General features: G+C 36.1%; 1 protein-coding gene across 2 annotated transcripts in view; it reads right to left on the bottom strand.

The window, feature by feature from the left end:
- SCAPER (S-phase cyclin A-associated protein in the ER) overlaps positions 1-18,583 on the bottom strand; it is a 124,122-nt gene that overhangs the window by 36,991 nt on the left and 68,548 nt on the right. For both annotated transcript variants that reach the window (XM_008943171.1, XM_008943172.1), the window contains exons 19-21: positions 16,107-16,222; positions 8,373-8,496; positions 944-1,173 (exon numbers count right to left, since the gene is read on the bottom strand). In XM_008943171.1, the coding sequence (XP_008941419.1) occupies positions 944-1,173; positions 8,373-8,496; positions 16,107-16,222 (470 nt within the window). The remainder of the gene's footprint in view (positions 1-943; positions 1,174-8,372; positions 8,497-16,106; positions 16,223-18,583) is intronic.

Here is an 18,583-nt window from a genome sequence, read left to right as displayed (position 1 = left end):
AAAACCGGTTTGGGGAGAAGGAGGGTTATGTGAGAACAATAAAGTTTTAGAGGTCACTGGTATCTATGACAACTATTTGTTTTGCTTTCCTCCTCCAGCTGTCTTTTTTGATTCCATCAGCATCACACAAGACTTTGAAAAGTCTGAAGATGCTCACTGCAACACATTTTCAGTAGCATATAATCAGAATTTCATTTCTTCAGAAGGCTGAAGATGTATTGATGACTATTTATATGATTTACTACTGAAACCACACTCTTTTAGCAAGTCTAATTCAGTGCTGGTTATATATTAGTTTTATATAATAAGATAACTATACACGAATTAGATAAATATATTTAGGTTAAAATGTCTTTACCGAAGAACTAGAATGTTTCGAGTAAATACGAGCAAAATTATGTATTCTCTTTTACTCGACTGTTATAACTCACTGAGTTATTTTGAGTGAAGTTTTGCTCAAGAAATATACTTTAAAAAGAAAACTGCCATTAAAATATAGCTACATTATAAAGACTGAAATCAGATGGCAGGAATTATTATGTAACCTTTACCACAGGAAGTATATTTTTTATGGCAAGCTTATGTGAATGCACATAGGATATGCAGGGCACATAGGCAACGGGCATACACAGCAGGCACAGAGAATTGAGAGAGAATAATGAAAATAGGCAAGTCGACTCCTAGGCAATTAGGAGATGAAACTGACAGAAAGGAAACAGAAAAACATGTCTGAAAATAAAAGACTCTTGGTTTTCTATATTTTCTGTGTCTGCATTTTTTGGAAGAACATTTTTGTTTTGAAAAGAGCATTTCAACAGTCTTCTTGACTACACACTCCAACTACTCTTACTAAATCAAGAGGTATTGTTCCTTTCTTAAATCACTGCAGTTTTCCTTCTCTGTAGTAGAGAAGGTTTAGAGAAGTTTCATTATTTTTTTTAACCTGATTAGGTCTTGGACTCTGCTGTTGAAGGCTTCCACTTGTGACGATTTACTTTTCACGTCCTGTAATATCTTGAGCGCAGCAGAGTGGTTGTTTCCATCTGGGAAGCTGGAGATTAGACATCTGAAAATCACTGCAGTTATCCTCAGAAGTCCTGTTGTTAAATCTTCAAATACCTGCTTATTTGCACTTCTGCCTGAAGTAGCATTATGGTCATCTGGAACACCAACCTAAGTAAAGAGAAAAAAAAAAAAAAGAGAAAACAACTGGAACCTGGTAAAAATAATCAAGAGTTTGTAGCGAAACACTTAGAAAGCTGCAGATGAGTACATTAAAAATAATGATATGTTAACATGTTCTAGTAACAGTGCTGACGGACTTGAAAGCATTTCTTGTCCAAGAAATGGTCTGTATCTCTTAAGCAGATAACACAAACCTGAACAGAATAAATCAAGTCGAAACAGCGTTTTGTGCATGAGAGCTGAAGGAAGCCTCACAGCAGTGGAGTATTTCATTAGTATGACTGTGGTGGTTTTATGCATACACAGGAATTTTGATGAGTCACTAGCAAAAACAATTATTATTTTTTTTTAACTTGATCCTAAACTACCAAGGTGGGTCATTTTGACTACTGCACTATGTTATGACAAAGACATATTAAATGTATGGGATACACAAAGGTTTCAGTGATACAGAGCAAAGACAGCTATTCTCTATGGAAGGAATAGCACTTTCTGTTTCATGGTAATCCCCTACTTGACTCTGGAAAAGCACAATGTACCATCAAAAGCCTACTCAATAGTTTGAATTCTAAACAAACATCCTGACAGAAGTGAGTATTTTGCAAGGCAGCAGTTCTTGTGACACAGCAGGTACAATTGTATGTAAATATTGTACAATTGTACAACATTTAAAAAAAATCCTGAAATATCCTTCTGAAGTATTTTATGTGGACTTTTAATATTAGAAAGTTACAGAATTTTACAGCATGTTACAGATTTTTTTACCAGAAAAGCCAAGATTGGTCATGAAAACACTCAAACCGTAAGAAATAATAAAAAAATAAAATCTGGAACAGTACTAGTTTGCCCTTAGGAAACAGCACACTGAAGTATCCGAGCAGAGACAACCCACAGGAAGGACACAGGAGGTGCCATCTGGTAACAACAGCAAGGGATGTTGGGAAATACAAAATTTTTCTGATCCACAAGGACACATGGAGTTGTGCTGCTGAGCTTCTGCCTAACTGAATTCAGACCAAATTATACTACCTGCTGCGGTACACCAAGAGGGTAACGTACAGCTGTTTGAAGCAAGCAAAAGAGGGCAACCTTCACTCAGCAGAGACGGATGAATTACAGTGGTTCCCCTTCACAGCTGAAAAAGCTTGTGAGGGAATCATCTTTTCCTTATGACACTGAGAAGTGTCAGAACTTCTCAGTCAAGCAGTTTACTACTTCAGTTAAACCAAAGGAGTTAAGTATTTCAAAGAGCTAAGTACTCCTCAAAGGCAAGACCACCTTTAAGGCAAGGCTCCAAATCTCTCTTTAAGCCACATTTCTAAGTAAAGAGTTTTTTTTTTTTTTCTTTCTTTTTTTTTTTTTTTTCAAAAAGAGAACTGCCAAATCTGCCAAAATTGAAGAGAATGCTGATTTTGTAAAAAATGAAAGGCAATTATGTAGTAATTTCTTCCAGGAAGGGAGGGACGCATAGAGGGGAAAAAAAAAAAAGAAAACAAATCCTGACCAAATCTGATGAGAAGAAACCAGCATCCATGCACCCCCCCCAAACCCAACCACATGCAAGAAACAACTTAAGGAACTGTCCATGAAGACAGAACAATGGTACAATTTCGAGGACACAACCTGACATACTGGAACATGGTAAAGGATGACATGAATAATAAGAGTTCTAAAAGGCGCAATGGGAAATGCTCTCCACTCACCAATCTCAAATTGGGCATGGAAGAAGTTTGAGCACTTTCATGGATACCTTCCTATTTTATCTATTAAGGACAGCAGGAAAAACATGTCCCATGAATAAGACCTGAACATGTCAATAGAACAGATCACCTGCTGACTTGTCCATCAGATGTCAGTCATGTCAGAAGCACAGCATGCAGTTCTCTCTGAACAGACCTCAGAGAACAGAATCCCATTTTTCTAAATCATTAAATTAGAGCCCACTCCTAAAAAAGGTGGTGAAGTTAAAACATATATGTAAATCTGAAGACAGATCTATCTGCAGGATACAGATCTGGAAGGAAATCCTCATGGAGCGTACAATTTTTTTTTTTTTGCTGCAGTCGAAGATAATTTGAACCAGTTGAAATTCTGCTCTTCTATGATCAAGCAATAAGCGAAGTATGAGTGGAAGTCCTGCAGTTTTACAGGCAGAACACTGGCAGCACAAACACATCAATCAAGAGCTGGAGCGCCTATGTAAATCCACTGTGGTTAACGCTACTGGACTCCACATACTAATAGACCTCTGTGGAGGCACTTTTATGAGACAGTTTGAGGCTTTCAACACTGTAGTCAGTGATCAATATTAGCTGAAAATTTATTTTGATTCCAGCTTAAAATTATTTACACTTGGTATACACAAGTGAGGTTACAGAAAATCATTCCTCCCTGTATAGGTATCAGGAGGGATCTGGTAACACTTGGTGACAAAGAACAACATGCACGTTTCTTTATTATTCATTAGCTCTGAGCCTTTCATTGGTACTTAAAACTCATTGTAATAGTCTGTTTCTGGTGACGAGCCAAGTGAGCAACTGAGAAGTCTTTAGCTGCTTATTCAAGTTCAATAGGAAAAAAAACATTGTGTTGCTCCAGTAACATCTGTTGACTAAAATAAGTCATGCCTAATGATTCTAACTGCCTCCTGAAACAGATGGATTAAGCTTTGCAATGTATAAATCAATTTAAGTCTGGTGACTTTGTACTAGGAACATCGTTTTAAAAATTGCTAGCAAATGCTACTCACTGCTTTTTCACCTTAAAAAAAACCCAACACACTTCTTAAAAGATTTAGTAATACTTTGCAGCAGAGCCTTCCATTTGCTGTAAATTGCTGTAAACTGCCACAAGCAGGTAATGGCTATTTTTATCTTCTAGTTGAATGTACCTATGAGATCTATATTTTCAGGACTGATTTTTCAGATTTGATTTTTTTGCAAAAGTATGTGTGTGTGTTAATGTAAAGTGAGAACAAATATGGGGCTTATACCGTGTATGTCAAAGAGGAGAGAGAAGGAAATACTGTGGTACAGAAAATGGGTAAATATGAAGTTAACTCCTACCTTTAATATTTTCTGTTCATATGAACTCAAATAAGTGACAAAAGATCAGCTCGTTTACTGAAAAAGTAATTAATGGGATCATGTGAAAATGTGTTGAGATTTATGTTCAAAATTAATTGGGGTGCTTGCACAAGTGATGTATTACTTTGATTGTTCATTATTATATCAAGCAAGGGGGTAGGAAACCTTAAGATTTAATAGCATAATTCTGAAAGCTTTCAAGCTGTGGTGTCTTTGTGTTGATTACACACAGAGTTAATGATACCCAGAGAAGCTGTGTTTTTTGAAGACGGGCTTTGGATGGGTAAATGTTAAAACATTCCACATTTTTATTTCTGAGGTTTAATAGGTTTAACTGACACAAATCTACAGGTACGATTACATACTTAAACTGACCTGTCAAGTAAATGGTATAAACCGTTTTTAAATCAAAGAGAAAAATCAGGAAAAGACATAACTATGGGTCAATTCTTTGACACATCCAACCTCTCAGTGCTACTTTAGCATTTATGATGACTGCCTATGCTGTGCCCAGTCAAGCCTCCTACTTCCTTCAAATTGGTTCTTGAATCAGACCACTCTGACGACCAGATTCTCAGCTCTGGTAACAGCCTCCACACAACCATTAAGCCATTCAGCAGAGAATTCCCCTTGTGTTAGGATTCCCTTGCTTGTGCAGAGCTGCCATAAGCTCTTCAACTCTGCCCACCATCTAGGACTTAATCCTACAAGATGCTGGAACAATATGGCCCCAATCCAGTAAAGCACTTAGGCACACATTTAATATAGCTGAAAATGTTACTCAATTTTGACTCATGTCACCAAAAGTACCTCTGCATATCAGAGCACTTTTTTTTTTTTCCCTGTGCTAGTGAACAAAAGCACAACAGTTTCCAGTTAGCAACTTGGAGCTCTGTCACTAAAAACTTTCATATTTTTATTTGTCTTGCAAAAAGCACGATCCTTAAAAGCCAGGAAGAATTTTCAATCTAGAGCTGCTAAACCTAAATAGAAAGACTTTCAAGCTTTTGAAGCACTCGATTTCTGTTTGTTTGGTCACTTACGTTGTATTCTTCTCCTATTAACAGCGGTGATTTTGTGCTTTTTGCACATGTAAATCATTGGGCTTGCCTCAAAACCGCTCTGGACAATACATACTTTCAAAACAGTATCGACAGGATGTCAGACTTTCTACCTAGCAACTAGGGAATGAAAGAAATGGAAATGGCCCAGGAAGTCTACAGGCTCATAATAGTGCAGATGAAGGTTCCATTTTTCAAATTCCCTACTCCTAAATACTTCAATATGTCAATATTTCCTCTACCCCAGCTCTATTTTCAATATTTACTACAGGATTAACACACTGACTTCCTAATGAAGCAAATAAACAAAATATGTTTTTGGTCTTTTAAAAGCTACATTATTAAAAGGAAAAGGCATGAAGTTTTATGCTTTTTTTATATCACTGACTGAACTGCATTAGAAATTACCTGATTCAAAGAGCTGCCATCTACCTGAGGTACTTTTTTGCCAACCTTGATACTTCTAGGTCTTGATCCTCACATCCCCAACTCCAACCAAAACTGGAGGGAGAGCAAGTTTTTTAGATCACTTAGTGAACTGCAAGACAGAAACTCTGCACAGGGTCTCATTATTAGGAGCTAGACGTGCTGTCAGTGCCACAACAGCTGACCAATATGGAGAAAGAATGTAATCTCAAAATGGACCAGCACAGCTGAGAAGCACATACGTGCCTTTGCTTTTTCAGTTCTTGTCATAATCAGTGCAAATAAACATAAAGCTGCCTTACCTGTTGCAGTAAGAATAAAAAACTGACCACAAACAGTTAAGAAACTAGAACTGCAGTCTGTAGACAAATGAAGTTACAACTTCAGCACAAGAATTCTGTGAATACAGGTGGGAAGGTTTGACCCCTTAACCATTGAAACCAGGAAACACCCTATTACTGACCTCAACAGACACCAACTTAAGCATTACCTGAGCTAAGGAGGCTAAAAAAGGTAAAATGATCAGCCAAGTCTATAGAAGATTCCCCACCAGTCTGCTCATGGGTGAGATAAGGGAAGGCCTCAACAGGACACTTTTAATAATTAACTTGGACAGGCTAGATGTCACAAAAAAAAAATAGGAAATACAGTCCATTTTTTATTCTACCACTGCCCACTGGTACCCAAGCTTTCAGTAGAGGAAAAAAAAAATTAAAAATTAATTCTTCACCTAGTATTTTGAGAAGAAAAATGTTATATCTGTGCAAAGAAAAATGAATGCTTTGTCACCGATGAAAAGAGACTGTTTTAAGTTTTAGTCTTTAAAATGTATAGCTTTGAGTTTTAGCGAAAGTGAAGCTGACATTGCATTTGACTGATGAATAAAAAGAAAATTAAAACATGAAACTGGTTGGAAATAAGGCTCATACTGGCTGTATTCAAGAATATATTTAAAAGTTTCTCAAGACTGGATTCTTTCTGTTTATGTATTCAGCAACTATTGGCACACTCGTTTAACAATTTGTTAAAGACTTGCAAATAAACATTCTCATTTATTACTCTTGGTATTACTTGAGGTTTATTTTCCAACAGTGAGTGGAAAGACACACAACACAGGCAAAGGCAGCATCATACAGCTCGCCAAACTAGGGACACTAGAGGCAGTTGAATGCTTTGGAGGTATGTTTTTTTTATATTTTGGTATTCAGAGCTTGATCCAACTTAAAAAAAATGCTCTCCATTTGTCCACTGCTTTTCATAAAGGAGAAAAATTTAAACTGATTTATTATATTTTCAAAACAGAAAAACCAGGATTAGAAAAGCAGCACTGTATTCATTGTTTTTGTACTTAAATATGTACTTCATGGAACTACAAAGACATCCTAGTTTAAGGGCCAATTTTGCCCGAAGAGAACATAAGAGACTTTATGCATAGGAAAGAAAAGTTCACTGTGGATCATGGGAAACATTAAGCTTTAAGTACAGTTTTGCTGCAATTCAAGGGTAGTATTTGGCAACAGACTGACAACAGCTCTAAGCATAGTAAATTTTTCTTATGTAGCATCTCTGATCTCTAGGTGGCCAAGACTTCCTAAGAAATATCCACTGTGTTTCTTTGGGAAAAGCGCAGGTTGTTTGCACAGTGCTACACCGATAAAAAGGGAAGGTGTTTGGCATCAGAATGGATCTTGCCACTTTTAAAGTGCTGAAGGATTTCATCTCTTGTGTAATTACCAACAGAGCCTGTGCTCTGGCTCGGTCTGCACAGAGCCAGCAGTGTTTTGACTGGCCGGGCACAATATGTGCACCTTTCACTAAGCATACTGGAAATCTAATACCTGCAATCCTCTTGGAAAGATTTGACGAAGAACAATGAGCTGGCAGCTACTTAGAGGAGAATGCACAGGTTGCATATGTTTTCTTTGTGCCCAGGACCTTTGGACTATCTTTTTAAAGTGTTCATTAACAGTCCTATGGCTTGTCGATTCTAACAGCGTCATTTAAATTATTTAAAGTATGTACATAACTTTTCAATTAACAAACTGCTTGGCTCAAGGAAATACATACACACTATTTATAAGTAGAAAGCCAAGACTAAATATCTTATGATGAGCAGGTCACTATGAATTAAAAATGAGTTTTCAAATAAAATATTTAATGACATTTCAAATTAAATGAAACATTGGAAAATTACCTTTCAGTTAAAGAGTCTTGCTATCAAAGCACTTCAGCAAATCAAACTACAGAAATGTATTAACCTGACTTATATTCCTGATACTGAAACATGTAAGAATCAAACACACGTGGACAAGTCATAATATTCTATACTTAAACTATTACTAGAGAGTGAATTAAGAAGAAAACCTTAGAAAACTTTAAAGATAGAACATTGTCCACTCACTAGAGTCCCTGGTACATAAGCTTTTGCAGAATTTATTAGCAGAAGCAAGTATATCCATTTGTATAGTATACTTTGTATAGTATTGTAGTCACCAAACACATACAACAAAGAAACTTACTCTCCTCTGTCGCCTGGTGTTCTTATACTCTAAATACTCCAGAGTGATTGTGAAGCATACAAATTCTTCTAAATTAATATAGTTCTTTTACGTACCGTAAACTGGTGTATCAACAGGTCCATTAGAAAAGTGATCTTATTACTAAAAAGAACATAGGTACAGTTTTCTGCACAATTACTGCAGGTGAGCCTGTAAGCATTTACTGTATTGCAGAGTGACCTATAAAATCAGAAGGAAAGAAAAAGTAAAGTAAGAATTTTACTTTTTTATTCAGTAAATCAAAAGCAGGTAAGTGGAAATACATCACAAAGCAGCCTTTCAGCAGTTCACACTCATTTTCTTAAATTTGGGATTTCAAAAAATGAAAAAGCTACACAAAATAATTTAAATAATTAGTAACTTCAAAACAGTAAAGCCATACTTATCAGACGTCATGCATGCACTGTATGGCTACTGGACTCTTCTGTATTCAAATCCAATAACAGAACTTACACAGAGTATTAGCTAATTTAATAATTTGATATGTAATATTTCTTTCTTGTGCCTTATGTCACACGAGTCATTTGGGTCTAAGTTTCCTAGCACAACCTTTCAAGAAAAAAATCCCTGTATGAAGTAGTTCACAGTAATACACTGTAAATGCGTATTCACGGTAATACACTGTAAAACACTATTTCAGAAGACACACAAAATTTGATTCTTGAACTTCATGTACTACAAAAGCTATCATTGTTACTATACAAATATGCAGACACGCAACACAAAGGCATAGTAAATATCCACAATAATAAATAAATAAAGATGGCTAGACATTTAAGTTGTTGGTCTAAAGCAAACAAAATGAAAAGAACTCAATGTTTGTTTTTTTTAACATGTGAAAAAATGTGATGAAGTTCAAATAAGCTTCACAGAAGAAAATAAATTTTGAGCACTGTCAAAAAGTCGTGCCAAAGTGGGACTGCAACAAATGACAAGTTATGGTACAGAATTCATCAAAGCTGGTAGTTAACATATCAAGCTGCACGCTAGTTCAACATACTTACAAAGAGACAGTTGAGTTTTACACTTTGTTTTTCTCCTAAAGCATTTTTGAACTAACAAAATTACGTACATCATAAGGAAGGCTGCTTTACTGCTTACTGTGTTTATTGCTGTGGCATCTGATTACTTAGCGTGGCTCCTCAGAGTTGCAGTGGAAGCATCTTATATACATACATTATTTTTCTCAAGCCAAGAAAAGCTGGAAATGCTCACAGGCCAGAAAATACAGCGTAATTTTTTTTTTGGTTTGTATTTCTGGATGTATTTCTTTTCTTCAGCTTGAGAAATAATTTTGAATTTTATAAAGAATGTTACCTTGTTTGGTTAAATCAGTAAAAAAATAAAGAACGCTTATTCCTTTCCTTTGTTAATATTCTGAGAACCACCACACTATCACTTATATTAATTTTAGCACACTGGCAATTAATTTTAGTCTACTAATTAAGCCAGTTTCAATCTGCAGTTCATATGATACGAAAACAATCTTAAATCATTATTTATTGATCAGAGGCAGGTTAATTTACACCTACTTCACCTATTTACCCTACAAGGATAACCTACCAATACAATATTGAAGTAGCATGCTTCATGTGCATTTTTTAAAACCTGACTTACAACAGGACTCTCTTGTCCTGTCCTGGCTATATAAAAGTATTTATTTCACCTTCCTCAATAATGCTTAAAAAAATTTTTGTTAGGCACCTACTTTTACTTTTCATGGAAGATTATTCCCCCATGTAGGTGTCTCTACAGAGAGAGACAAGATATGAAACTATATCAGTAGTTTCTATTTTCAGCTGAGAAGAAGATGCTTTAAATGAGCATCTGTCACTTTGTCAGCTATTCTAAAACAAAGATTAATTTTATTTAAATATAAGCATTATAATTTAACCCAAGGTGTCAAACATGAACTTGGTAGGTTAATTTATAATTTTGGCAGCACTTCAGCGCTTCTGAGGTGATTTAGTTAATTCACTGCAATAATATTTTTTGATGTATGGGATTCCTAATTCCTAAGGGGATCATTTATTTTACATTTGAAAACACAAAGACTTCCAACTTTATACATAGGACTAATTTCACTGTAATAATGCATCACGCTTTTTTATTTCCCAACTGATTCTCATGTCAGAAAAAGAACTTGAATTTCCAGAGACTCAAATAATGCAGTTGAAAAGGTGGTGTAAGCAAATGGATGTCAAATTAATTTTTCACAACAATAAAGAGGGTTCTTTTTAATTGACAACATAAGCTTGCTAACTGTGGTTCGTCTAAACACATTCTAATCACAGCACACTCTGAACTGTGATTCAGTTCTGCAATTTTTTTAATTGAAAATTGGAAGTGTCAGCACAGAAGCCATCCCCAGGTGGTTCGCAGTGTTAAATAGCAGATTAAAGACAGCACAACTAATTTCTTTACTTTAATCTTATTAAGGGAACAACAGCTGTCAACTGTCACCATTTCTGCACAAGGCCTTTGGGAGAAGCGCAGTGCTGCGAATGTCAAGCCAGAACTTTATTTAACCACCAGTTAAAGTCCCTGGGATGAAAAACCCAATACATTTCTTACCAGTTTTTGGCCCTTGTTGGACACTAACTGTTCTTAAATCCAGTCTCAAGAGATATCAAGGTCAGTTGAAATAGTGAAGTATGAGCCCCATGTAAAGCACCTGTTTATTGATTATGGATGTTACTCTAAACTTTGTATCACACTCACAAATCAGCTTTAAAGCTATGCTTGACCGCATGTATACTCAAACCACACAGTAAGTCTGCCCTCTGATGCAAGGCTTTCTTCTAGAGTAAATCCAATTATAAAAACACTCATTATGGTACACAAACTTTGATCAAAAAAATAAACCTGACTTTAAACTAGGGAAAAATGTGCATTTGTAGGTTATATTTATTTGAGTAGAAAGAAATATGAAGAGGATTCATTTTCATCAATGTTTGCAAGCTAGATCTCAACAGTTTATATGTATACACATGATTTTTTTTTTTTCCGCTACCACATCTTGGCTTTCCTCAACTTGCCTGATATAAACAAATTTACAAACTGTAACTTTTATTCAAAATACTGAGGCAGCAACAGTATCCAACCAAACAGCACTAATCTGCCATAGTGTACCAGGATGTATATGTGAGAACTTAAAACTTTTGCTTTATAAAAACCAGGGCATCATCAACATATAACAAACAGTTTCAAGTGTAAAGCTTTTTCATATCACTTCCAGCTTTAGAAGATTATAAATGAGCGTACTTCAATCATCCATGAAGAAAATAATCCCAAGAGCTCAATTTGGCAGTGAAATAATACAAAACTAAACATTATCAAATTTAGGATGTGTTAACTCAGTAGTGAACTGCTCATTTTTAACTAGTGTGATATTATGCAGCACTCTGATGGGGCAAGAGTTTTGGTATTTCAAAGCTGAGCTGAGTAGAAGTGGGAGGTGAGCTATTACTGAAAACACAGTGCACTGAACAGCTGTAGAGTGAAATGGTTAAAGAACCATCAAGGTAAGAATGTGAATTGAAATAACAACAACAAAAAAATATTTTAAGGTAAAAATCCCAATTTTAACTCTTCAAGATTATCAATTACTCTTTTGTGTCTATTTTACATTATTTAAGAATACATGATTAAAACCCAGGCTCATGCTGAAATCTAGTCTCAACTAATAGCGAAAAGATATAGCTCAGGATCTGACACAAGACATTTCCAAAACCAGATCGAAGTCTCATTCTGAAATGTTACTGTACTTATGAATAAACTATTGCATGACAAGCGACAATCAAGCTATTACTTTACCCCAGCATTTGTAAGTATGATAGAATCTGAAAGTCTTCTACAAAAATTCTCTAGCCCCTGGCTTATCAGTTGCTTCACTGCGACATCTGCTCTCAAACCAGAAGTTTTGTAAAATTTCCCAGAGCTCCTTTCAACAATGAAACTTGTTCCTATGTTGCACGAGAGGGCAACATTGCTTTACTCTTGAGCTCTGAGAGCCTGAAATCCAGCCCTGAGACAGACAGGAACGACACATCATGGGAAGAGACAGATGCTGCAGGTTTCAGATGTTCAACTGGCACAGTGATCATTCTCTCATTTAAGATTATCTTCATATCCTTGTACCAAGTGCTGATTTCCAATGAATGTTTCTATAGAGGGAATAACCTTACAAGACAACAAGAACACTTGTTTTGCACTTTACATAAAAAAATAAAGTGAACAATCCTACAGAACTGCATGAACAGTAAAAGAGCACCTTAAGAAAGGTATGCTCATAAAACCAAGTAAAGTAAAACTTACAAAGAACAAGCTATAAAATCACTACTCAGATCAAAATAGTTCTTACTGAAAAAAGTAATTTGTATGAATGGTATCCATAATATTATGCAGGCACTACTTTCTTCTTTCTATGTATGGAATTACAGTTCAAGCTTTTTTCCCCTGACAATATCTGCTTTAAATAAATGATGCAAGAAATTGTATGAATAGAGAAAACATACTATAATAAAACTGACTTTAATCATATCTGAACTTGTAACAAAAATCCTCCTTTTTTCCTTACACAAGTACTGCCAATTTCTATTTAAAAATGCTCAGCATCAAAGGAACTCAAAGTATTTCACAACTGTTTATTAAACAAACCCTACGAACATAATTTGTTTGCAGATTTGTTAACAATTTTCAAGGCCAATAACATGTCATGTCACAAAGGGACTAAATGAGTTGCCCTAGCAAAATACACAAGGCAACACGGGGGATGAGGCTCATCTTCTGGTCTTGATCTTAAGTCACTAAACTGTTTTGCTGTGCAGCTCCCATTTGCTTTCCAGTAGAAGTGTAAGAAAAATATCGCAAGACACTGAAACCCCTTGAAATTCTGCTGAATGTAAGAACTGAAAAAATTCAGGAAAATTACAAAACGCTATTTAAGAAATCATGCAGCTGGACAGTAACTTGTATGTTAATACCAACAATAAAACTTACTATAATCCACTGCTTTCTCTTTTCATTTTTCAATTATTTACTTGAAAGGGAGAAAAATTACCCTAACACCAAACCTATCATCTGTCTCATAAATGTCACATCCTTCTCACAGCATTTACCGTCCTGCTGGTCTAACTACCAATCTGGTAAGTAGTACAAAACAACAGGCATATTGTTAAATCTTCTGATAATAAAGCTTTATCTTGTAGACATGGGATTAAAGTTCTGAGCTGCACCATACTGCCAGGATTTTGGGGAAAGAGAGATGTAGATAATAGCCCATGTAATCTCCTCACCTACTTGTAAATAGCTTATACTCATCACAAAACAACAGACAAATTCCTAATTTAAGATGAGTACAAATGGTTAAACATTGCAAGAGCACACAAACAATCTTAAGTACAGTCGTGTCCTTTGGCAAAGCAGATTTAGCTAGAGGAAGACTGGAGGGCAATGAATGAAAGGTCTTAAAATTCAACTTCTTGCCACAGGGTTTTGTCTTTAAACAGAGAAAAATGCTGCTTTGTTAGATTCAAAGTTTAAGAAGTTAGGATGGGAATTCTATTTGCACAAAAGAAAGAAAAATAACTTCAAACTCATTTCAAAAATTAAATGAGGAGAAATGTGATACAAATTTTCTTCTTATTTTAAAGAAGTATACATATTCTACGATTATCCTTTGCTTTTGAAACTCTCTCAAATGTTCTGTAATTAAAATGATACATTTGAAGAATGTCTTAAACACTTTCAACAAAACCACACTAATATGTTTCTCTGAATCAGCCACATTTATGCCTGTTTCAAACTGCTCACACAAGTCCCAGCTTCTGGAACTACTGCTTATGCTTAACAGTAGAAATGCAGATTCTGCACAAAATATGTTTTTCTCTATCAGCAAGGAGACCACAGAAATAGCTCTAGAGGAAGCTCTGCATCCCATCAAACACCACCAAATTCACTGAGACTTCCAGCAGACTCTAGACTATGTAAGTTAGACTGAAGTAGTTAAAACTCTTGCAGAAAAAAAAAAAAAAAAAACAAACAAAAAAACCCCAAAAAAACCCCAGCAAAAGCAGTTAGCTTTAGAAAGCAAGATCCTGTGTTAAACTACGTGCAACCTGATGTATAACTTCCAAACTACAATACTTTCAGATTTCTATAGACTAGAGACTGCAATTTGATGTAAAGTTGAATGAAATGCTACATTTCAGTAGTAGAGTCAAGTTCTCCAGTGAGTTTTTTTAACATTAAAAGCTGTCAGAATAGGTAATTTTAATCTCTTTTCTGCTTTGGGAATTCCTTTTGGAAATACAGATAGCTGAAAAATTGTGTTAATGAAAAAATGTTTCAAGATTTTTTGAAAGGCTTAAATATTCTTTTTATAATTCAGTCATGAAGAGGCTCAGGAATCTGAGAAACCCATTATACTGGTCTGAAATAGGTATGAGATTGGTAGTAACCATCATAGGGAGAAGAACCTCTGATAAAGCTTGTTTTTTCTGTTACACAAATATAACTGACATGAGGCTTTATTTACTGGCACACAAATTCCTTTGACAACTAATATATCTTCATGTTGTTTAACAAATTTTAAATGATGTTTTCAGTAATGTAAATACAAAGGTTAGCAAAGTGAAGACTATTCATAAAATAAAAGAACAACAACAAAAAAAAAAAAATCAAAGGTGTATAGAAGATGCACATTCTAAGAATTTTTAGCTAAATTTAAGCTAAGCTTTATGTGGCCACATAGTGCAGCCCTGTCTTTTGCAAAGTTTACCCCACATTGAGGAGGGTTACTCAAAATTATAGCCTCTGCAAACGAACACATCCAAAGGCTAGAGCTGGACTGCTCACCATAGGACCAATTCAGGATTGCTCACCAGTGGAGCTGGCTGGACTTGCAGCAAGTGCTTTCTGCGTGACAGTGGAAAGGTAGGAATTTTACTCTCTTTGAAGAGCAAAGCTAAGGTATTAAAAGCACGTTTTTTCCTTGGTGTTCTTTCCTAGCACTTCACACCTGCCCCATAATATTAATGGACAGTTTTAATCTGAACCCTTGCCATGTAGTGCTTAAATTCCGATTATTACAATGTTAAAATTCACCTACAAATGTTGAAAATGATACACAAGAGGATATCCTGGGCTTGGTTCCTCTCATACTAAAACCATGCCTGCCTCTGCTCTGAAAACATGTATGTGCTTTTGAAGGGATAAAAACTACAGTTAGACATTAGGGAAAAAGCATGCTTTTGAGTTATCAGTTTTTGCAGGCATTCTGTTTAGTTGTCGCTTTTAAATTTTTTTTAGGGATTACACATTTAAACGCTTCCATTCTTATGTGCTATAAAGAGGAATTCCTCTAATCCACAAGAATTTTGATTTACCTGTTTGTCGGAGCCCCTTCAGCTATCAGTATCTTGCAACTGTTTCATTTTAAAAGCAGTCAGACTCCAATGGATTTAAAAAATTCCCCCACTTCCCACTAGAGTTTTTTTACAGACTAACTTCAAAAGGTATGTACCTCCTCTTCTGTTTAATGCAGTTTTTTCCTTTCTCATTTTATACAATTAGGGATGCCACTGCTCAAATATTCCATGGCTAGAAATAAAACCACCAAGTTAGATAAACAGAGCTTGAGCAGAAATCTCTTTCGCCTTCCACAGCAGTGCAGAGTACAGTACGGTTTTTTTTCTTTGAAGTTGCACAATGGACTATGAGAAGAAGTAGTAATGAAGCAGCAGATGTGAAATAAATATTCTAGCAAATGAAGAACTGATCATACTTACTTAAAAGGAATCCGTGAAGCCACATTCAGATTGGTGGAAGAAGTCATCGCTTGAAGAACATTCTCAAGGGCTGTTAGTCCTCCCGCAGCCTGAAATGCTATTTGATCTGCTGTGTTCTAGACAAACACAAGAGAGAACAGAAATTAAACAAATTCCTACATAAAAGAGATGTCTGATAGACAATTGCCCTTAGTTTTGTTGATGTAGAAATCCTCACCACATATACTTATCATGTAGCACAACTTTGAAAAAGAACACTTCACAGTCAGTGCAAAGGAAAGAGTAGTCTTTAGAGCAGGAGTGGAAATTCTCAGGTGCTATTTTTTTCCAAGGCCACATATACGTATCAAATGCTATATAGGTAATATAATGGAATACCATGTTCTTAGTAATGACATACTATTGTCAGGATTCTAATAAATCTAAGCTTTCTTTGTTGCTGCTATCTTTGAAGCTATACTTTATTGCACTGTGTATGCTTCAAAGACTAGACACAACTTTTAAACAGGTACTTCCTCTTTTTTACAAACTTTTCTGAAATGAAAGAATCTCCGGGCTTGTTCCACAACACGTTCACTGTAAGCACAACATAGCATAGGCAGATCACTGTAAGGTATAAGTACTATCATTACACTGATGATACTTGGTTACAAATTTCACAGAAAGTGAACCCTGTAAGTTAAGTTGCTCATCTGGAAGAAAGTCTGACAGTGTCACCAGTCAGATGTCCTATTTTATCCTTAATCTTGGAAGACAGAAATGTCACCTGACAGATGCTGTTGAGGATGAAAGTTGGTTAGCTGTTCTGTCCTCTCAAACGAATTGTTTGGAGTTTAAGAATCAAGTTAAAAAACTGGATGCGAGTTTTGGTAGTGCTTCAGTTATGGGAAGCACATCTTACCATTATTCATACAGTTTGCAAACGGCTGAGGTTTTGCTGGAGCAGGTCTGGTATTTTAGAACTTATCCATGCGCTTTTCCTTTCCTGCAGAACTGCTTTTATCTCCTACTGCTTAAAATAAAGCAAGTACGATCTTTTCCTTCCCTATTTTTAAGTTGCTCATTTTGTATAAATTTATTGTAGTTTGTATTTAATTATCTTGATTTTGTCAGTGAGGAGGACATGCTAGGTAATAAATAATTTTTTTTTCCCCATTTGGCATGTGGAAAAAAAATGGGTAGTGCTCTATAAATCAAATCATTATTAGTCCATAAAGAATGCATTATACTATAACAAATTGTATAACAGAAAAAACTCCCTAGTGGCTCTGGCAATAAAATCTTTCTCTGAACAGTTAGAAATATAATTGTGCACAATACAATACAATTTAGAAGGGAAACTTTTCCCTGTGAGAATTAGACAATATATAAACACTGAAGTAAATATCTTGCTTTTTAAAAAAGAATCACACAACTTTCTTTCCATTTAGTTTCTTTGAAGCAAACACCTATATTCTATTTAAGTTTCAGAAAAACTGTTCAAACTGAGAAGTCAGAAACTCAAAAAGAAAACATTTTCTACAATTAATACAAATTGCATGTATATTTAGGCAGCCAAAAGGTTTGCCTTCAAAGGAATAACAAGCCTCAAATGAGTGGAAATCTCTGTGCCAACTCATTAGGCAGTCAAGATAATTAACCACCAATTTCCTACAGGCTAATTGATAAATATAACTCTAGCAGTCAATTTTAGTCCAGTCAGCCCAGCAAGTGTGCCTTAACCGAAGAGTTATTTTTGAGTTTCATTCATATATTCTTCCTTTGCTTCCCCTCCCTCCGTTCCAACTCAGAAAAATTCCAAACAACAGCAAAATAGCCTCCTCAAGCAACCCTTGGCTGGGGACCTCAGAGAGAGAACAAGTCAGGCACCCAGACTGCTGTGTGACTGGGATGGCCTGCAGTAAGCACTGCCTTCTCTGTGACCTGACAGAGCTGTAAGGGAGAGGCAGCCAAACAGCAAAAAACAGCCCTGCCACTCATCACCAAATATTCTTGGGGCACCTTGGCTTCTGGCCACAGCTCTGGAACTTTCTAACTCTTCCTCCCCTGCTCCCTGCCAGTGCTGCAGAGTGGCTCAGCACCCCCTAGACAAAGGCCAGGGACTTACTAAAGTATCAGTGTTCACTTCAACTTAAAACGTCACATGTCTGAAGGGAGATTTTGGTGTTTCAAGTGCGTGCTTTCCTGGGGAATCAGCACGCGCACCTAGGCCAGCGTGGAGCACAGCGCACAAGGACTTCTGCCTGAGACCGGCACCCAGGCAGCGCAGCGCAGACGAGAAAGGCACTCATGTGCCGCGGCCGACTGACTTCCTACAGCCTCTTTGTTAGCGCTGCGCCAGTTTTACATGTGCCAAGCACTGCCCACTTCTCGCTTCCCCTATTTCTCATGGGAGATTATGCCACAACCTATTAGCTCTTGTGGCAAAGAAGTCTTTCCTGTCATTTAGACCAAATATGCCCTTTCTCTATTTCATC

Source organism: Merops nubicus, unplaced genomic scaffold, assembly GCF_000691845.1.
Source record: "Merops nubicus isolate BGI_N331 unplaced genomic scaffold, ASM69184v1 scaffold31416, whole genome shotgun sequence".
Lineage (NCBI taxonomy): Eukaryota > Metazoa > Chordata > Aves > Coraciiformes > Meropidae > Merops > Merops nubicus.
The sequence above is the reverse complement of the archived record's forward strand: the minus strand, read 5'-3'. Positions and strand labels throughout refer to the sequence as shown.